This window comes from Ostrea edulis, chromosome 3, assembly GCF_947568905.1.
Source record: "Ostrea edulis chromosome 3, xbOstEdul1.1, whole genome shotgun sequence".
NCBI lineage: Eukaryota > Metazoa > Mollusca > Bivalvia > Ostreida > Ostreidae > Ostrea > Ostrea edulis.
In genome coordinates, this window is record NC_079166.1 from 13,196,542 (window position 1) to 13,220,780 (window position 24,239).

Here is a 24,239-nt window from a genome sequence, read left to right on the forward strand (position 1 = left end):
TACAGATTTTATAGGGTTTGAAATATGTCATTTTCAATAAAGTGAAATTAGTAAAAGGACGCAAATTTTAAGGGTTTCTGGAAAAATTAAGTTCTCTCAATAAAGTAATTCAAGAAATCAAAAGATTTTGTCATTTATTTAGTTTAAACAATATTTATTCGTAAATAATTCGATAATGTTTACAAACCATGTCTTATACATGAAATAGATTGAAAAACAAGCCAAAAGGCTTATATTAATCTCGCTCTAACTTATTTCATTTATTTCTCCGGGAATGGAAGAAATTATTGCTTCTTTTATCATTTAATACATTTTTCTAAACAAGATACCAAGATTTACCTTAAATTTGAAAATTTAAATCCGCCACTGACTTCGCCCTCCCCCTGCAACAACCCCCCCCCCCCCTCCACCAAGGCTTTGCACTGGACTCACTAGGGATCTTAAGACAGTCCCCCGACATCCAGCAGTTTACTGCATCCTTTCGTTAAGAATTATCTAGATCAGCCAGTGGTTAAGTAGGAGGCTAGTATGAATATGCTGATCACATTAGACGCATAAAAGCGATCAATTAATGGGGGTGGGGGTGGGGGTTACGCCATTACACTTAGCAAATACGGTACATTCCTGCGAAACGTGGCTCCTGAACTGTACCTCTTCAACATCTCGCGCATTATCAAATTCAATAAACGATAACTTAAGATTAATCCATTAGATAGTTGTAACAAACCAAACTCCATGTTAACAATTGGTGGGGACCCAATGGCCGAATTAAGTCCCCCGAATCTACTGAATTCTCACTAAATAAAAATGTGCATGCTTTTCTGGACAGTTTTATTTTTTTTTAAAAATGATCAGGGGGTGGGGGTGGGGGTGCGGGTGATTCGCCATTACTAGAGCTAGCTACGTATTCTTAAAAAATAACTATGCTGCATGGTCGCGGTAGTTCAGTGATAATATCGCTTGGTTTGTGGGCGAGAGGTCGTGAGTTCGAGAACCGTTACTGTCATTGCCGCATCAAACCTAAGACATAAACAAAGACAGTGATTGCTCCTTTGTCAAACACTCGGCATTTTTAAAAAAGTGAGAATCACGGGTCTTTCCGTAATGATCTTAAAAACGGATATTTCGTAATGCTGCACAGGCGTTGGCACGATAAAGAACCGTCATTCCTACGGCCCTCTGCGCTAAGCACGTTTACAGATGTGGTACATCAGTGACGCTAACTAATGAAATCCTTCGTAACAAATCAAAATAAACATTCCCTGGATACAATACAAATGAAAAATTATACAATGCAAATGGAATATATAGAATACAAATGGAATATTATACAATACAAATGGAAAACATAGAATACAAATGGAATATTGTACAATGCAAATGGAAAATATAGAATACAAATGGAATATTATACAATACAAATGGAAAATATAGAATACAAATGCAAAATTATACAATACAAATGGAAATCATCCAATGCAAATGAGAAATTATGCAATGCAAATGGAAAATATAGAATACAAATGGAAAATTATACAATACAAATGGAAAAATTATACAATACAAATGGAAAAGATCAAATGTTGCAATGCTTTGACATGCCATAACCTACATGTAGAACTATCTTTGAGTCATGCTATTTTTCAATTACCATATGGAGGATGTAATGGATTTCTACCAAGTATTTTGTGAACATCTTTGACATCGGGGGAAAGATAATTATCGTATTGCACACGTTCAATGTCGTTGATTAAGACAATGTCCATAGTAGCCCTATCTATATTTTAAATCATGGAAAATGGTGCATGGATCTTTACATTTTACTGTTTTGGGAATTTTTTTATTTTTCGGAATTTTCTTAATCATCAAACAAAATTCATGCTTTAAGAATCGGGTCATTTTACGAAATTTCTTTTTATTATTACAAATGCAACGCAATTGTTTGGACGTCGACAAGCCGTATGTTCAATTTCAGTTTTGAAAATCTGAAAATATTTGTTTTGTTGACCAACATGTACAGTGTATTTGGTATATTCACTAGTTTTTCTTATAGAGATCACATAATGTTTCCACTTATTTTGATTAATAACAAAATTCCTTCAAAATCTTAATTATAAAAATGTCATATAATTAGAAAAGCTTCGATTTTTCAACAAAACTGTGGTTCTGTGTGGTCTCCGTCTTGAACGTTTTCTATGACATTCGCTGGGAACATAAAAGGTCTATTAGAACCTAACTACATTGTATTTCGCATCAAAATATACTAAATAAGAATTTTAATGTCATGTAAGATGAAAATGGTGAATATTAAGAACAGTGATCAATTTTACAATCCTACAGAGTATTAAAATATGAGGATAGTTTGAAAAACCAGTGGTGGGATCAGATGCTTAGGACCAGTCACACAAAGATCCATTTCATGGCATTCAATTCCATGTGGTAATTTTAAAAACTCGAATGTAGTCGTATTAACAGCGTAAATAATAGTCATACTCTTTACATAATTCGGGTGAAATATTATTCACCTCATCAAATGTAAATAACAGAAAAGGTATCGTATACATGCGAATATCGCCCAGTTTAATTTTCGCCCCTTTGCCTTTGTTGTCAGAGGGCGAATTTAAGAATGGACGAAATTGTTTCTTCTTCTTCTTTTATCCCTCTTTTAACACAACTGTGTCTGGGCGAATTTAAACGGAGCGAAACAATTACCAAGTGTAGAAAGGCGAACAAAACTACACCTGTATACGAGATTTACTATCTAAAAGATTATTACTTTGAAGCATCGTGTAATTCAATTCTATGTCCTGTTACTGTTTGATTTGCCTTGATTGCACTAATAAGAACATAACTTGCATCTCCCACTGAGATAATTCAAGTTCATTGTATCCTGAATTAATATTGAACAGATGATAAAAACAATAATGACTCCTGACACATGTATCGCACTCGTATTGCAAACTCAAAACACACATCCATAATAACTCACTCACATTGCAAACCCAAAACACGCATCCATAATAACGCACTCACATTGCAAACTCAAAACACACATCCATAATAACGCACTCACATTGCAAACTCAAAACACACATCCATAATAACGCACTCACATTGCAAACTCAAAACACACATCCATAATAACGCACTCACATTGCAAACTAAAACATAGTTACGTGAAATTAATAACGTACTCACATTGGAGACTCAAAACACGCATGCATAATAACGCACTCACATTGCAAACTCAAAACACACATCCATAATAACGCACTCACATTGCAAACTCAAAACACACATCCATAATAACGCACTCACATTGCAAACTAAAACATAGTTACGTGAAATTAATAACGTACTCACATTGGAGACTCAAAACACGCATGCATAATAACGCACTCACATTGCAAACTCAAAACACACATCCATAATAACGCACTCACATTGCAAACTCAAACATACGTGAAATTAATAACGTACTCACATTGGAGACTCAAAACACGCATGCATAATAACGCACTCACATTGCAAACTCAAAACACACATCCATAATAACGCACTCACATTGAAAACTAAAACATACGTGAAATTAATAACGTACTCACATTGGAGACTCAAAACACACATCCATAATAACGCACTCACATTGCAAACTCAAAACACACATCCATAATAACGCACTCACATTGCAAACTCAAAACACACATCCATAATAACGCACTCACATTGCAAACTAAAACATAGTTACGTGAAATTAATAACGTACTCACATTGGAGACTCAAAACACGCATGCATAATAACGCACTCACATTGCAAACTCAAAACACACATGCATAATAACTCACTCACATTGCAAACTCAAACATACGTGAAATTAATAACGTACTCACATTGGAGACTCAAAACACGCATGCATAATAACGCACTCACATTGCAAACTCAAAACACACATCCATAATAACGCACTCACATTGAAAACTAAAACATACGTGAAATTAATAACGTACTCACATTGGAGACTCAAAACACGCATGCATAATAACGCACTCACATTGCAAACTCAAAACACGCATGCATAATAACGCACTCATATTGCAAACTCAAAACACACATGTATAATAACGCACTCACACTGCAAACTCAAATCACACATACATAATAACGCACTCACATTGCAAACTCAAAACACAAATGCATAATAACGCACTCACATGCAAATTCAAAACATGTATGCATAATATCGCACTCACATTGCACATTCAAAACACGCATGTATAATAACGCACTCACATTGCAAACTCAAAAGACACATGCATAATAACACACTCAAATTGCAAACTAAATATATACATGCATAAAAACGTACTCACATTGCAAACTCAACACACATGCACAATAACGCACTCAATTTGCAAACTTAAAACACGCATGCATAATAACGCACTCACATTGCAAACTCAAAACACACATGCATAAAAACGCACTCACGATCCAAATTCAAAACACACATTTATAATAATGCACTCACATTGCAAACTCAAAACACGCATACATAATCACGCATTCGCATTGCAAACTCACAAAACATCTGCCTAGTAACGCGCTCACATTGCAAACTCATAACACACACGCACAATAGCTCACTCAAATTATAAACTCAAAACACAAATGCATGACAACACACTCGCATTGCAAACTCAAACACATATTCATAATAACGTACTCACATTGCAAATTCAAAATACACATGCATAATAAAGCACTCAGATTCCTAACTCAAAACACGCATGCATAATAACACACTCGCATTGCAAACTCAAAACACACTTGTATAATAACGCACTCATATTGCAAACTCAAAACACACATAAACATTAACGCACTCACATTGCAAACTCAAAACACACATGTATGATAACGCACTCACATGCAAATTCAAAACATGTATGTATAATAACGCACTCACATTGCAAATTCAAACACGCATGTATAATAACGCACTGACATTGCAAACTCAAAACACGCATGTATAATAACACACTCAAATTGCAAACTAAAATTATACATGCATAAAAACGTACTCACACTGCAAACTCAAAACACACATGCAAAATAACGCTTTCAGATTGCAAACTCAAAACCCGCATGCATAATAACTCAATCACATTGCAAACTCAAACCGCACATGCATAATAACGCATTCACATTGCAAACTCAAAACACACATGCATAACAACGCACTCAATTTGCAAACTCAAAACACACATGCAAAATAACGCTTTCAGATTGCAAACTCAAAACACACATGCACAATAATGCACTCACATTGCAATCTCAAATCACACAGCATAATAACACACTCAAATTGCAAACTAAAAATATACCTGCATAAAAGCGTACTCACATTGCAAACTCAAAACACAAATGCATGATAACGCACTCGTATTGCAAATTCAAAACACACATGCATAATAACGCACTCACATTGCAAACTCAAACACATATGCATAATAACGCACTCACATTGCAAATTCAAAACACACATGTATAACAACGCACTCAGATTGCTTACTCAAAACACGATTGCATAAAATTGCACTCAAAATTCAAACTCAAAACATACATGCATAATAACGCACTCACATTGCAAATTCAAAAACACATGCATAATAAGGCCCTCACATTGCAAACCTAAAACACACATGCACAATAGCTCACTCAAATTACAAACTCAAAACACAAATGCATGATAACGCACTTGCATTGCAAATTCAAAACACAAATGCATAATAACGCACTCACATTGCAAATTCAAAACACACATGCATAATAATGCACTCAGATTGCTTACTCAAAACACGCATGCATATTAACGCACTCACATTCCAAACTCAAAACACACATGCATAATAACGCACTCACATGCAAATTCAAAACATGTATACATAATAACGCACTCACATTGCAAATTCAAAACACACATGGATAATAACGCACTCAAATTGCAAACTAAAATATGTATGCATTAAAACGTACATCACATTCCAAACTCAAAACACACATGCATAATAACGCACTCACATGCAAATTCAAAACATGTATACATATAATAACGCACTCGTATTGCAAATTCAAAACACATATGTATAATAACACACTCACATTGCAAACTCAAAACACATATGCAAAATAACGCACTCAATTTGCAAACCCAAAACACGCATGCAAAATAACGTTTTCAGATTGCAAACTCAAATCACACATGCATAATAACGCACTCAAATTGCAAACTAAAAATACACATGCACAAAAACGTACTCACAGTCCAAACTCAAAACCCACATGCATAACAATGCACTCACATTGCAATCTCAAATCACACAGCATAATAACACACTCAAATTACAAAAAAAAATATACGTGCATAAAAACGTACTCACTTTCCGAACTCAAAACACACATGAATAATAATGCACTCACATTTCGATCTCAAATCACAGAGCATAATAGCAAACTCAAATTGCAAACTAAAAATATACATGCATAAAAACGTATTCACATTGCAAACTCAAAACACACATGCGCAATAACGCACTCTATTTGCAAACTCAAAACAAGCGTGCAAAATAACCATTTCAGATTGCACACTCATAACACGCATGCGTAATAACACACTCACATTGCAAACTCAAAACACATATGCATAATAACGCGCTCAAACTGCAAACCTAAAACACACATGCACAATAGCTCACTCAAATTACAAACTCAAAACACAAATGCATGATAACGAACTCGCATTGTAAATTCAAAACACAAAATTAATGCATAATAACGCACTCACATTGCAAACTCAAACACATATGCATAAAAACGCACTCATATTGCAAATTTTAAAGATACATGCATAATATCGCACTCAGATTGCTAAGTCCAAAATACACATGCATAATAACGCATTCACATTGCAAACTCAAAAAAAACCATGTATAATAAAGCGCTCACATTGCAAACTCAAAACACACATGCACAATACCTCACTCAAATTACAAACTCAAAACACAAATGCATGATAACGCACTCACATTGCAAAGTCAAACACATATCCATAATAACGTACTCACATTGTAAATTCAAAAGACACATGCATAATAACGCACTCACATTGCAAACTCAAAATACGCATCCATAATAACGCATTCCCATTGCAAACTTAAAAACACACATGCATAATAACGCGCTTACATTGCAAACCCAAATAACACATACACAATAGCTCATTGAAATTACAAATTCAAAACACAAATGCATAATAACGCACTTGCATTGCAAATTCAAAATACACATGCATGATAACGCACTCACATTGCAAATTCAAAACACGCATGCATAATAACGCACTCAAATTGTAAACACAAAACACATATACATAATAGAGCATTCAGATTGCAAACTCAAAAACCACATGCATAATAAAGCGCCCACATTGCAAACCCAAAACACACATGCACAATACCTCACTCAAATTACAAATTCAAAACACAAATGCATGATAACGCACTCGCATTTCAAATTCAAAACACACATGCATCATAACGCACTCACATTGCAAACTCAAACACATATGCATAATAACGTACTCACATTGTAAATTCAAAATACAAATGCATAACAACGCACTCACATTGCAAACTCAAATTATGCATACATAATAACGCATTCCCATTGCAAACTCAAAAACAAACATGCATAATAACGCGCTTACATTGCAAACTCAAACGACACATGCACAATAGCTCATTGAAATTAGAAATTCAAAACACAAATGCATAATAACGCACTCACATTGCAAATTCAAAACACACATGCATAACAACGCACTCACATTGCAAACACAAAGCATATATGTACAATAGCGCATTCAGATTGTAAACTCAAAATACACATACATAATAACGCACTCGTATTGCAAATTCAAAATACACATGCATGATAAAGCACACATATTGCAAACTCAAAACACAAAAGAATAATAAATCACACACATTGCCAACTCAAAACATACCTGCCTAATAACGCACTCACATTGTAAACTCAAAACACACATGAACAACAACGTACTCAATTTGAAACTCAAAACATGCATGCATAATAACGCCATCAAATTGCAAACTCAAAACGTGCATGCATAGTAACGCACTCACATTGCAAACTCAAAACACACATACACATTAACACACTGACATTGCAAATTCAAAACACGATTGCATAATAACGCACTTACATGGAAATTCAAAACATGTATGCATAATAACGCAATCACATTGCAAACTCAAAACACACATGCATTATAACACACTCACATGGAAATTCAAAACACGTATGCATAATAACGCACTCATAGTCCAAACTCAAAACAGACATGTATAATAACACACTCAAATTGCAAACAAAAAGTATACATGCATGAAACCTACTCACATTGCAAACTCAAAATACACATGCAAAATAACGCACTCTATTTACAAACTCAAAACAAGCATGCAAAACAACGCTTTCAGATTGCCAACTCAAAACAAGCATGCATAATAACAAACTCACATTACAAACTAAAAACACACATACATAATAACGCGCTCACACTGCAAACCGAAAACACACATGCACAATAGCCCATTCAAAATACAAACTCAAAACACAAATGCATAATTACGCACTCGCATTCCAAATTCAAAATACGCATGCATAATAACGCACTCACATTGCAAATTCAAAACACACATGCATAATAACGCAGTCACATTGCAAACACAAAGCACATATGCATAATAGCGCATTCAGATTGGAAACTCAAAACACACATGCATAATAACACACTCAAATTGCAAACTCAAAACAAACATAAATGATAACGCACACACATTGAAAACACAAAACACAAAAGAATAATAATGCACACACATTGCAAACTCAAAGCACACTTGCATAATAACACACTCACAATGCAAACTCAAAACATTTGCCTAATAACGCACTCACATTGTAAACTCAAACGACACATGCATAATAACGCACTCAGATTGCTAACTCAAAACACGCATGCATAATAATGCCTTCCCATTGCAAACTCAAAACACACATATATAATAAAGCACTCACATTGCAAACTCACATACACATTAACGCAGTCACATTGCAACCTGAAAACAAACATGCATAATAACGCACTCACATGGAAATTCAAAACATGTATGCATAATAACGCACTCACATTGCAAATTCAAACACGCATGTATAATAACGCAGTCACATTGCAAACTCAAAACACACATGCATAATAGCACACTCAAATTACAAACTAAAATATGTATGCATAAAAACGTATTCACATTGCAAACTCAAAACACACATGCATACTAATGCACTCACAGTGCAAACTCAAAACACACATGCATAATAACGCGCTCAAACTGCAAACCTAAAACACACATGCACATTAGTTCACTCAAATTAAAACTCAAGACACAAATGCATGTTAACGAATTCGCATTGTAAATTCAAAACACACATGCATAATAACGTAATCACATTGCAAATTCAATAGACACATGCATAATAACGCACTCAGATTGCTAACTCAAAACACGTATGCATAATGACGCACTATCATTACAACATCAAAACACACATGCATAATAACGCACTCACATGCAAATTCAAAACATCTATGCATAATAACGCATTCACATTGCAAACTCAATACACACATGCATAATAACATATTAAAATTGCAAACTAAAATATGCATGCATAAAAACGTAATCACATTGCAAACTCAAAACAAACATGCATAATAATGCACTCACATTGGAAACTCAAAACACACATGCATAATAACACACTCACATTGCAAACTCAAAATACGCATACATAATAACGCATTCCCATTGCAAACTCAAAAACACACATGCATAATAACTCGCTTACATTGCAAACCCAAAAGACACATGCACAATGGCTCATTGAAATTAGAAATTCAAAACACAAATGCATAATAATGCACTTGCATTGCAAATTCAAAATACACATGCATGATAACACACTCACATTGCAAATTCAAAACACGCATGCATAATAACGCACTCACATTGCAAACACAAAGCACATATGCATAATAACGCATTCACATTGCAAACTCAAAACACACATGCATAATAACGCACTCAAATTGCAAACTCAAAACAAACATGAATGATTACGCACACACATTGCAAACTCAAAACACAAAAGAATAATAACGCACGCACATTGCAAACTCAAAACACACTTCCATAATAACACACTCACATTGCAAACTCAAAACACACATGAACAACAACGCACTCAAGTTGAAACTCAAGACATGCATGCATAATAACGCCTTCAAATAGCAAACTCAAAACGTGCATGCATACTAACGCACTCACATTGCAAACTCAAATCACACATACACATTAACGCACTCACATTGCAAATTAAAAACACGCATGCATAATAACGCACTCACATTGAAATTCAAAACAAATATGCATAATAACGCAATCACATTGTAAACTCAAAACACACATGCATTATAACACACTCACATGGAAATGCAAAACATGTATGCATAATAACGCACTCACATTGCAAACTCTAAACACACATACACATTAACGTACTCACATTTCAAACTCAAAACACACATTCATAATAAGGCATTCAAATTGCAAACTCAAAACACACATGTATAAAAACACACTCATAGTCCAAACTCTAAACACACATGCAAAATAACGCACTCTATTTGCAAACTCAAAACAAGCATGCAAAATAACGCTTTCAGATTGCAATCTCAAAACACTCATGCATAATAACAAACTCACATTGTAAACTAAAAACATACATACATAATAACACGCTCACACTGCAAACCCAAAACACACATGCACAATAACTCACTCAAAATACAAACTCAAAACACAAATGCATAATAACACACTCGCATTGCAAATTCAAAATACACATGCATAATAACGCACTCACATTGCAAATTCAAAACACACATGCATAATAACGCAGTCATATTGCAAACACAAAACACATATGCATAATAGCGCATTCAAATTGCAAACTCAAAACAAACATGAATGATAACACACATACATTGCAAACTCAAACACAAAAGAATAATAATGCACACACATTGCAAACTCAAAACACACTTACATAATAACACAATGACATTGCAAACTCAAAACACCTGCGTAATAACGCACTCACATTGCCAACTCAAAACACACATGTATGATAACACACTCATAGTCCAAACTAAAAGTATACATGCAAGAAAACGTACTTACATTGCAAACTCAAAAAGCACGTGCAAAATAACGCACTCTATTTGCAAATTCAAAACAAGCATGCAAAATAACGTTTTCAGATTGCAATCTCAAAACACGCATGCATAATAACGCCTTCACATGGAAATTCAAAACATGTATGCATAATAACGCACTAACATTGCTAATTCAAAACACACATACACATTAACGCACTCACATTGCAAACTCAAAATACACATGCATAATAACGTACTCACATTGCAACTTCAAAACACACATGCATAACAACGCCTTCACATGGAAATTGAAAACATGTATGCATAATAACGCACTCACATTGCTAACTCAAAACACACATACACATTAACGCACTCAAATTGCAAACTCAAAACACACATGCATAATAACGCACTCACATTGAAAACTTAAAACACACATGTATAATAACAAATTCAAATTGCAAACTAAAAATATATATGCACGAAATCGTACTCACATTGCAAACTCAAAACACACATGCAAAATAACGCACTCTATTTGCAAACTCAAAACAAGCATGCAAAATAACGCTTTCAGATTGAAAACTCAAAACACGCATGCATAATAACATACTCACATTGCAAACTCAAAACACACATACATAATAACGCACTCACACTGCAAACCCAAAACACACATGCACAATAGCTCGCTCAAAATACAAACTCAAAGCACAAATGCCTAATAACGCACTCACATTGCAAATTCAAAAGATATATGCATAATAACGCAATCAGATTGCTAACTCAGAACACGCATGCATAATAATGCACTCACAGTCCAAACTCAAAATACACATGCATAATAATGCACTCTATTTGCAAATTCAAAACACGCATGCATAATAACGAATTCACATTGCAAACTCAAACAAGAGGCCCATGGGCCACATCGCTCACCTGAGTCACCTTGGCCCATATCTGAAGACTTTCCATATATATTTGCATGTAAAACCTTGGTCCCTATTATGGCCCAAACTACCGTTTGCAAACTTGAATCTACACTATGTCAGAAAGCTTTCATGTAAATGTCAACTTCTTTGGCCCAATGGTTCTTTTAAAGCTTTTTTCTATATTTGTATGTAAAACTTTGACCCCCCCCCCCCACTCACTTGTGGCCCCATCCTACCCCCCGGGGACCATGATTTGAACAAACTTGAATCTGCACTATGTCAGAAAGTTTTCTTGTAAATATCAGCTTTTCTGACTCAGTGGTTATTGAGAAAAAGATTTTAACTATATATTTGTATGTAAAACTTTGATCCCCCTTGTGGCCCCATCCTACCCCCGGAGCCCATGATTTGAAGAAACCTGAATCTGCATTATGTCAGGAAGCTCTCATGTAAATCTCAGCTTTTCTGGCTTAGTGGTTCTTGAGAAGAAGATTTTAAAACTTTTTCCCTATATATTTGTGTGTAAAACTTTGATCCCCCCCCCCCTTGGGACCCCATCTTATCTCCGGGGGCCATGATCTGAACAAAGTTGAATCTGCACTATGTCAGAAAGTTTTCATGTAAAAATCAGCTTTTCTGGCTTAGTGGTTCTTGAGAAGAAGATTTTTAAAGTTTTTCCCTATATATTTGTGAGTAAAACTTTGATCCCCCCCCCTTGGGGCCCCATCTTATCCCCGGGGGACATGATTTGAACAAACTTGAATCTGCATTATGTCAGGTAGCTTTCATGTAAATCTCAGCTTTTCTGGCTTAGTGGTTCTTGAGAAGAAGATTTTTAAAGTTTTTCCCCATATATTTGTGTGCAAAACTTTGATCCCCCCTTGGTACCCCATCCTATCCCCGGGGGCCATGATTTGAACAAACTTGAATCTGCACTATGTCAGGAAGTTTTCGTGTAAAAATCAGCTTTTCTGACTCAGTGGTTCTTGAGAAGAAGATTTTTAAAGATTTTTCCTATATATTTGTATGTAAAACTTTGATCCCCTATTGTGGCCCCATCCAACTCCTGGGGCCCATGATTTGAACAAACTTGAATCTGCACTATGTCAGAAAGTTTTCATGTAAAAATCAGCTTTTCTGCCTTAGTGGTTCTTGAGAAGAAGATTTTTAAAGTTTTTCCCTATATATTTGTGTGTAAAACTTTGATTCCCCCTTGGGGCCCCATCTTATCCCCGGGGGCCATGATTTGAACAAACTTGAATCTGCACTATGTCAGAAAGTTTTCATGTAAAAATCAGCTTTTCTGGCTTAGTGGTTCTTGAGAAGAAGAATTTCCCTATATATTTGTATGTAAAACTTTGATCCCCCCTTGTGGCGCCATCCTACCACCGGGGGCCATGATTTGCACAAACTTGAATCTGCAATATGTCAGGAAGCTTTCAGGTAAATTTCAGCTCTTTTGGCCCAGTGGTTCTTGAGAAAAAGATTTTTAAATGACCCCACCCTATTTTTGCATTTTTGTGATTATCTCCCCTTTGAAAGGGATATGGCCCTTCATTTGAACAACTTGAAAGCCCTTCACCCAAGGATGCTTTTGGCCAAGTTAAGTTGAAATTGGCCCAGTGGTTCTGGAGAAGAAGTCAAAAATGTGAAAAGTTTACAGACAGACGGACAGACAGACAGACGGACAGACAGACAGACGGACGCCGGACAAAATGTGATCAGAATAGCTCACTTGAACCTTCGGTTTAGGTGAGCTAAAAACCGGGAAAAAAACAACAACAAAAACCAAAAAAACTTTGACCCGCTATTGTGGCCCCATCCGATCACCGGGAGCCATGATTTTAACAATTTAGAATCTGTACTATATCAGGAAGCTTTCATATAAATCTCAGCTTTTCTGGCTCAGTGGTTCTTGGGGGAAAGCTTTTAAAGATTTTTCCTATATATTTGTTTGTAAAACTTTGATCCCCTATTGTGGCCCCATCCGACCCCCGGGGGCCGTGATTTTAACAATTTAGAATCTGCATTATATCAGGAAACTTTCATATAAATCTCAGTTTTTCTGGCTCAGTGGTTCTTGAAAAGAAGATTTTTAAAGATTTTCCCGATATATTTGTATGTAAAACTTTGATCCTCTATTGTGGCCCCATCCGACCCCCTGGGGCCATGATTTTAACAATTTAGAATCTGCATTATATCAGGAAGCTTTCATATAAATCTCAGCTTTTCTGGTTCAGTGGTTCTTGGGAAGAAGATTTTTAAAGATTTTCCAGATATATTTGTATGTAAAACTTTGATCCTCTATTGTGGCCCTATCCGACCCCCGGGGGCCATGATTTTAACGATTTAGAATGTGCATTATATAAGGAAACTTTCATATAAATCTCAGCTTTTCCGGCTCAGTGGTTCTTGAGAAGAAGATTTTTAAAGATTTTCCCTATATATTTGTATGTAAAACTTTGATCCCCTATTATGGCCCCATCCGACCCCCGGGGGCATGATTTTAACAATTTAGAATTTGCATTATATAAGGTAGCTTTCATATAAATCTCAACTTTTCTGGTTTAGTGGTTCTTGAAAAGAAGATTTTTTAAAGATTTTCCCGATATATTTGTATGTAAAACTTTTATCCTCTATTGTGGCCCCATCCGACCCCCGGGAGCCATGATTTTAACAATTTAGAATCTGCATTATATAAGGAAGCTTTCATATAAATTTCATCTTTTCTGGCCCAGTGGTTCTTGAGAAGACGATTTTTTAATGACCCTACCCTATTTTTACCTTTTCTTGATTATCTTCCCTTGGAAGGTGGCCTGGCCCTTTATTTTAACAATTTAGAATTCCCTTTACCTAAGAATGTTTGGTGCCAACATTGGTTGAAATTGGCCCAGTGGTTGTTGAGAAGAAGTTGAAAATGTGAAAGGTTTACAGACGGACAGACGGACGGACAGACGGACGGACACACGGACGGACGGGCGCCGGAATACGGGTGATCAGAAAAGCTCACTTGAGCTTTCAGCTCAGGTGAGCTAGAAACACATGCATAATAACGCACTCACATTGCAAACCCAAAACACACATGCACAATACCTCACTCAAATTACAAACTCAAAACACAAATACATGATAACGCATTCGCATTGCAAATTCAAAACATACATGCATAATAAAGCAATCACATTGCAAACTCAAACACATATGCATAATAACGCACTCACATTGCAAATTCAAAACACACATGCATAATAACGCATTCACATTGCTAACTGAAAACATGCATGCATAATAATGCACTCACATTGCAAACTCAAAACACATATGCATAATAACGCACTCACATTGCAAACTCAAAGCACACCTCCCTAATAACGCACTCACATTGTAAACTCAAGTAACACATGCATAATAACGCACTCAGATTGCTAACTCAAAACACGCATGCATAATAATGCACTCGCATTGCAAACTCAAAACACACATGTATAATGACGCACTCACATTAAAACCTCACATACACATTAACGCACTCACATTGCAACCTCAAAACACACATGCATAATAACGCACTCACATACAAATTCAAAACACAAATGCATAATAATGCACTCACATTGCAAATTCAAACACGCTTGTATAATAACGCACTCACATTGCAAACTAAAATATGCATGCATAAAAACGTACTTACATTGCAATCTCAAAATACGCATACATAATAATGCATTCCGATTGCAAACTCAAAAAGAAACGTGCATAATAACGCGCTCACATTGCAAACCCAAAGCACACATGCACAATAGCTCATTGAAATTACAAATTCAAAACACAAATGCATAATAACGCAATCGCATTGCAAATTCAAAATACACATGCATAATAACGCACTCACATTGCAAATTCAAAACACACATGCATAATAACACACTCACATTGCAAACACAAATCACCTTTGCATAATAGCGCATTCAGATTGCAAACTCAAAACACACATGCATAATAACAAACTCAAATTACAAACTCAAAACAAACAAGAATGATAACGCACACACATTTCAAACTCAAAACACAAAAGAATAAGAACACACACATTGCAAACTCAAAACACACATGCATAATAACACACTCACACTGCAAACTCAAAACACACATGCCTAATAACGCACTCACATTGTAAACTCAAAACACACATGAATAACAACGCACTCAATTTGAAACTTAAAACTTGCATGCATAATAACGCCTTCAAATTGCAAACTCAAAACATGCAAATGCAAATGCACAATAACGCACTCACATTCCAAACTCAAAACACGCATGCATAATAATGCACTCAAATTGCAAACTCAAAACACACATGAATGATAACGCACACACATTGCAAACTCAAAACACAAAAGAATAATAACGCACACACATTGTAAACTCAAAACACACATGCATAATAACACACTCACATTGCAAACTCAAAACACACCTGCCTAATAACGCACTCACATTTTAAGTTCAAAACACATATGCATAATAACGCACTCAATTTGAAACTCAAAACATGCATGTATAATAAAGCCTTCAGATTGCAAACTCAAAACACGCATGCATAAAAACGCACTCACATTGCAAACTCAAAACACACATGAATAACAACGCACTCAATTTGAAACTCAAAACATGCATGCATAATAAAGCCTTCACATTGCAAACTCAAACCACACATGCATAATAACGCGTTCACATTTGAAATCAAAGCACACTTGCATAATAACACACTCACATTGCAAACTCAAAACACATATGCATAATAACGCACTCACATTGCAAATTCAAAACACACATACATAATAACGCACTCATATTGCAAACTCGAAATATGCATGCATAATAATGCACTTGCACTGCAAACTCAAAGCATACATACACGTACATCAGACAATTTCGTGTTTATGCATAAAGCACAATTTAAAACTCCACTGGCGACATCTCTGGTAATGTTCTAATAAGATTTATTAGCATTCAATATTCATTTTAAAAAGCTGGGATGCAGTAATGCTAACGACTGCTATACACGAAAATAGTTTTGTTTATTAATGATACAAAAATTAATGCTAATGATAACTGTACATGATAATTTTGATTGCTTTCTTTTGTAATGATTTACTACGTTATCTATTTACTAAGGTTGAAATTACGTTCCGGATGGCATGGAGACGATCCTATTCCGGCTACACATACTGTGATAGAAGTACAATTGACCAGGGAAGTCTAGTAGCTAACCTGGGATCCGTTGTGTGTTTTAAATGCCAGCCCGGTCGCTGGTACTGGTCCGCGAGCGATATCAACATGGAGGATACTTCTTTTGTCTGTACTGACTTCAGTGAACAAGAAGACTGGACGCAAGGAGAAAGAACTTTTACTTTCCACTTTAACAATAAAGTTGCTGAGTTCGGGTAGGCATTGCTCTGTCACTAAATTGTAAGATTAGGTTGAATTCAGAACAATAGAAACTATAAGTTTCACTACAATCTTGCAGGTTACTCTACATTTTTAATGAATTTAACTACTTCAATTCTGCCCATATTGAATTATCCCACAAAGGGATAGATACTTTTCTCAAAATTTTATGTCACCATGACGTTTTTCAGTTGAGATTAATCTAACGTCATGACACAAAATTTGTGCCATGTGTGAATATCCAGAATCCCCAGTTTGTACATCTAATGTGTGAATATCCAGAATCCCCAGTTTGTACATCTAATGTGGTGGTGTTCAAGATAAAAACTATGCCCTTTTTTACCTTCGAATTTGACCTGTCCAAATGGCATTGGTCTATGATCACGATACATTTTCAGTTGATAAACAATCATTCTGCGAACTATGAGCTTCCAGTACATTAATACGCATTAAGCTTCGGTCCACACATGGCTATTTACCTTTCTATATATTACATTGTTATGACGAAGCACACATACAATATTCATAGAAACCAGTCCTAAACCAGAACCCACTAACTCAAGGACCATGCACATTCCAAATTTGGTAGAGACACCTTGTCTTTCAAGACTGAGCACCCAATTCATTTGATGCTTCTTTGGAAGTAAACGTGATTTTAACATTTTTTGTCTTGCATCTGCTTTATTCCCCTGTAGGAGCAAGATGCTTTAAAATTAACAATGTGTGTGTCCTTCTACGCTGTGGATGCCAAATACCCAAATGCATACCGAATAGTGCATCGAGGTATATTTCACCAATTATGGGTAGCATGACACTAACAAAAATTAAAGCAATGTTAACAGCAAATGTTGATTATATGAAAACATTAAATTGTCTATTACTCTCAGCTTTAAAGTTTGTCATTTGGTTACGTTTTTAATTCATTGTTTCATGACATCAGTCAAAATTTTCCCTACATACATTTCGATTATGATGAGCCCATGGTGACCTTTTTCTAGTGCGTAAAATTGTCGAGATACCATTTGATACTTATATTGATAGAAGTATATTTTATTTCCTAGAAATAATGCACATGTCTTTATTGTATATGATGTAAACGGAAATCGCAAAGATAAAGTAGGTTTTGTATCGGAACGATTTTCATTCCACATATACTTTTCTTCAACATAACAGTCCACAATTGCATATGATCCCTTCACAAAAATGTCATGCAAATATTCCTCATTTAAAATATCTATACTGATAAATACATTAAAATGTATAGGGCTCATGGCGGGCATGACCGGTCGACAGGGGATGCTTACTCCTCCTAGGCACCTGATCCCACCTCTGGTGTGACCAGGGGTCCGTGTTTGCCCAACTATGTATTTTGTATTGCTTATCGGAGTTGAGATTGATCACTGTTCGTTATTTTCACCTTTCATTAAGCATGCACGGGTAGTTGATAAATGTTCAAAAGATTGCATCTTTAACCAGGTGAACAAGACTACAGATGTTTTGGAAAAGTATATCGAGACAATGTATTAGGGAATCTCCCTTTTTGTGATAACCACCTATATTCTGCACAATACAATTGTATTTAATCATTATGAAGTCAAAGCACTAAGATCTTAGTTCTCACACAGATTTACTGGAAACGCTTGGATAGATTTGGTTTATGGTGGCGGGAATTGGGAAATGCGAACAAAGGTAGATCTGAATGTAAGAGTGGACACGGGTTTGCTAAACACCTCACCCACATCAGCAATGCCTGCTATTGTTCGTCTCCAACACGGATGTAATCATAATATCACCATACCTGGTAAATGAATCATGTTTTGTCCTTTTTTCAATTCAAGCGTTCTCAAGTTTGAAATACTTACCTTTAAATAACCTTAAATTTATTTGTATTAATGCAATAAATATGTTGATATCTCAATAACCCATTAAATTGCTATTTATTTCCATAATCCTTTCATCCCTTAAAGTATTCAATGTATAATGACCATATTTCATATCTAATAAATGGATGGTGGAATATTTGTAATCATGGTATCATTTTAAAGGGTCCTTCAAATAAAAATAATCCACCATAGGAATTTTCAAAATTTTGTTTACTGCCTGATTTATTTCACCTATAATTTAACATTGAAGTATATGGGAAAATCATGTTTTATTACAATATTTTAAAAATAAATTATATTTACATAATTATCTCTTGGTAGAAAGTTACATATACTTTCTTTCTGGGAAAATATGAAATAAAATTAATCATTGACCATACACATTTTTAGAAAATTAGATTTTTCTTATTTTTATAAAGGACAGACAACTCTTCCAAAAAGTCTTAAGTGCAAAAAGGTCAACTTCTAATCATTTTCCAGTCATGTGAATTTCATCTGCTTCACTTTCATAATTATTTAATAATAAACTTTTATGTTGATCTAAATCCTTTAAATTTGTTCATTATCCTTTCATTATACATGGAATACCTTAAACACAATGTCTTATCCTCCTTCAAAAATAGTAAGTCTGTAAATAGTTTGTCGTATTTTCTATTTAAAACATCCGACGTTAATCACCTTGAAATGTCTGCGGTATAGAAAATAAAAATTGTAGAAACTGTTTTAATGGTGGCCACACTGTTCCAACATATAATCTACTCACTTTTGACAAGTACAACCTCTTATTAGAATCGTTTTATTTTCTGTTATGATGATTTAAAAAGGGGGAAAATATGTGAACGTAAAAACATTGATATGAAATATTCTATTAAAAAAGAATTGTTTCAGAAAGTTATGAATGGTATTGAGGATCATCTGAAATCAGACAAACTTACGAATTGAATACATTTTTTTCAGTCTACGATCAAGACAACGACATAATCAAATGCAGATGGGCAAAGTCAGCATTAAGCGAATGTGGTGGTGTCTGTTCTTCTTTTAGGAATTCCTGGTTGTACGAGGTATGGCTATTTTCTTACAGAAATTAAGAACACTTTGTTCAAACAATATACTATGAGTATTGAATATAATTATCTTTGATTTGGCCCACAACTCTAAATACATCATTGTTCGTCGTCTTGTTTTGCCAGACCTGTAAGATTCAATATTCAGCAGTGTATAGTACTGGGTGGTATGCAGCTGCTATTCAAATAGAAGATTTTGTCTCTGAAAATTCAACAACTCCACTGAGTAGCATACCACTACAATTCCTTGTCTATGTTTTTCAATCCACAAAACAATGCCAAAGCAAGCCAATATTTGTGTTGCCTACGAGACAAGCTGGAGCATGCGTAGGGATCCCCGTTAATTCTGTATGGAGTGAGAAGATCATTGCTCGCAGTGAAAATGGGAGGTAGCTCTACTTTTATTTTGTTACAATTAAGAGACAGATTTAGTTAACATTCCCTCTAAAAATGCATAAATAGGGATTAATGTAAGTTTTTGTTAATTTTCTGTTTTCTTTGTCCTTAGCATTAGCGAGATAAACACCGTTTCTCCAACTGGTGTTAAAAAGTCACAGCTTTCACAGTATGACAATTATGTTAACTATTGGTATGTGAATATCACGTGGTCACCGAAAAGAAACCAGATGGGTGAACATCCATTTTGTTACACGGCCAGTGAATCTGATGGGTACGGATTTCATGTTTTGGTTGTTTGTTGTTGTTTTTTTTTATTATTTATTTGCCCAGTTCTCATAAACTGATTTACAATTATCAATGTTTTTTATCTTTATTTCTTCACGAATGTTTTCCCTTACAGGTTGGTTTCAGAAAGAATTTGTATCAATTTACTTGTTGGGGGTGAGTTTTTATGCATTCGGTTCGCTGACAAGTTTACAGTATCTTAAACATGATCATAAGATTGCATATGAAATGCTTTTTTTTTTCAATTCGTACATCTCTAATGTTATGTCATTTGGCATAACGGCCTTGTACTTGGTCTTTGATTTCTATAGTTTCCCCTCCCGAGATCATTTCTTACACACCAAGAACAGATGTTTATCCAACATTGGATTATCTGACGATTCAATATGATAGGGAGGTAGGAAGTCTGATTGCAAAGAATAGAATTGATATTTAGTAATCTTCCTTAAGCGTGTGTATCTTGTATCTACCTTACTTTCACATTTAAATTTATCCTAGTTCGTGAGATCAACACGACAGACATATATTTATGTTTATAAAGAAGACGATACTCTTGTCTCCAAAATCGACGTGTCTCAGGACTTTTCTGTCAAATATCCTGCAAGTGAAAGATCCGATAGTGATGGTTGGAAACTAAAAATACCAATCAATTTCATTTTACAAGAAAGGGAACACTACTATATAAAAATGGACCCAGGTACGTAAGGTGAAATGTCAGTATGATAAACGAATATGATGACATTGTCGTATCGTATTTCAAGATAACAGATATTTTCAGGAATTGCCAAAGGGATTACTGGGTGTGGTGCTGAATCTTCTTCTGTTTGGGATGTCGGAACTTTGAAATTTCGTGTCCGTAAGGAAGTTTTTCGTATATCATTCATTCATTCTTTGTTTTCTGATATTTTCCAAGTCTATCGTAAATTTATGGATTTGATATTGTTAACATTTAGTTGTTTTTGATGATTAAAACATTGTATCTCCAAAACAATTCAGCTGATTATTTATGAAATGGAAAATACTAAAGAATGGAATCCTTTTGGATCTGATCAGATACAACGTACTTATATTTCATGTTGAATAACAGTTCCAAATCGTAATCCATGTATATATAAAACGAATTATAATATATACTCTGTTATTTCATATGATTTTTGCTAGGGGATATAACCCCTCCAGTGATGAAGTCTTGTCCGTGTAATCCATCAGAAACGGGCGGAAATATTACAATTAAATACACATTCAACGAACCAGTGACTGTCACTTGCACACTTCAAAAGATAGATACTTTCAGTGTTGCACAGTGTACCAACTCATCATGGACTGGAAATAACTTATCGGAGGGTTTTTATTCATTATTCGTACAGGCAATTGACACAGAAAACAACACAGCATCTCCAGTGCCAATTCCATTTTCAATCGGTAAATATAGTGAACTTTTACTACATCTCTGGCAAATCACTAAGTAGTGAGTAGCATGAACAGATTAATGTATCCGAGGGACGTACTTCCTTTTTAACAAATTTAAGCAATCACCTGGCCCTTGTTGTGGTCTTAAACTCGACATTTAGATCTATCAACTACTTTTATCTATTGATGATAATCGGTTTCATTCATATGTCGATTCGATATATCCCAGTGAGCTCGAAATAAAATTCACAACAGTGTCTTCCATATCTGCTTCGTATATTGATATTTTATTAAAAATACATATTAATGGTAAACTAACAACTCAACTTCATAACATAATCGAGGTAGCCGCTACTGACCAAGACGTTGATGTTCTAGGGGTTTCAAAAGTTAAAGTCACCATTTCGCAAAGTTTATGGTCCTGATTACGATCTAGTTTGACAATACAATCTGTTATGGGGTCGCATGCTGTCTGACTTTTTCATATCAATGGTTGGACTTTTATTGACACACTGTACTTGATCGAGAAATGGGGTTCACGGCTGTTGCTACCAGTCGACAGAGAGTGATTACTTTTCTTAGGCACCTGATTCCACCACTGTTTTGTTCATAGGTCCGTGTTTACCAAACATGAGATTGATCACTGTTCGTTATGTTCGTCTTATCATGGCTACATGACCTCTATTGGTCCGTGTTTATCATAGCAAAACCTAATTCAAATTTCCCATGTGTAGTTTATCTTATATATTGAGACACTGTTAGCTATGTATTTTACGACATGAGGAGAAACGTTTGAATGTCAAAGGCTCTAACTATCCAGTTTATCTTATTTATCTCATTGATGATTACTAGGACTAGCTATAATGACATAGGTTCATCTGCAGGTTTTCTGAACAAATGATATTTCCATATATCATTCTTCATGTAAAATCCTGCACTTGAAAACTAATTCTGTATTCATGTAATATCTTTATTTACTGTGAATGTATGGGTATTTTAATGATTACACAAATGATATGTATTTCTTTTATTTAAGATTATTGACAGAATTCCTTTTTTGTTATTGCAGATAGAACTGGACCTATTCTACAAATAACACATACTCCACGGAACCTCACAAATGAACACACAGTCAATTTTCATTTGAGATGCGACGAGCCATGCAAAGTATTGTGTAGACTGACACCTGTCAACAATAATTATCCTTTTCAAGAATGTTCCCAAAGTTTACACTATTACCATACTGTATATGAGAATCGTCTCTCTGATCACACGACTTTTACGTTTGAAGCCAGAGGCGTCGATAAATTTGGAAATGAAGGAAATATTACAGCATTTCAGTTCTCCACAGGTTAGGCAATGCTTAGTTTCAATTACTAATTAAGTTGTTTGTGCACGTTTTCTGCCACTATTATCTGAATTTCAAGTTATTGTAAAAATGTTGACTTAGTA

At 35.1% G+C, this 24,239-nt stretch overlaps 1 protein-coding gene across 1 annotated transcript in view; it reads left to right on the forward strand.

Moving 5' to 3' along the window:
* The window catches only part of LOC125674176 (uncharacterized), a 45,300-nt gene that overhangs the window by 1,011 nt on the left and 20,050 nt on the right, over positions 1–24,239 (forward strand). The window contains exons 2-12 of the mRNA XM_056159020.1: positions 17,474–17,742; positions 19,372–19,547; positions 20,587–20,690; positions 20,820–21,082; positions 21,202–21,363; positions 21,493–21,533; positions 21,689–21,774; positions 21,876–22,074; positions 22,156–22,233; positions 22,539–22,799; positions 23,857–24,138. Of these exons, the coding sequence (XP_056014995.1) occupies positions 17,474–17,742; positions 19,372–19,547; positions 20,587–20,690; positions 20,820–21,082; positions 21,202–21,363; positions 21,493–21,533; positions 21,689–21,774; positions 21,876–22,074; positions 22,156–22,233; positions 22,539–22,799; positions 23,857–24,138 (1,921 nt within the window). The remainder of the gene's footprint in view (positions 1–17,473; positions 17,743–19,371; positions 19,548–20,586; positions 20,691–20,819; positions 21,083–21,201; positions 21,364–21,492; positions 21,534–21,688; positions 21,775–21,875; positions 22,075–22,155; positions 22,234–22,538; positions 22,800–23,856; positions 24,139–24,239) is intronic.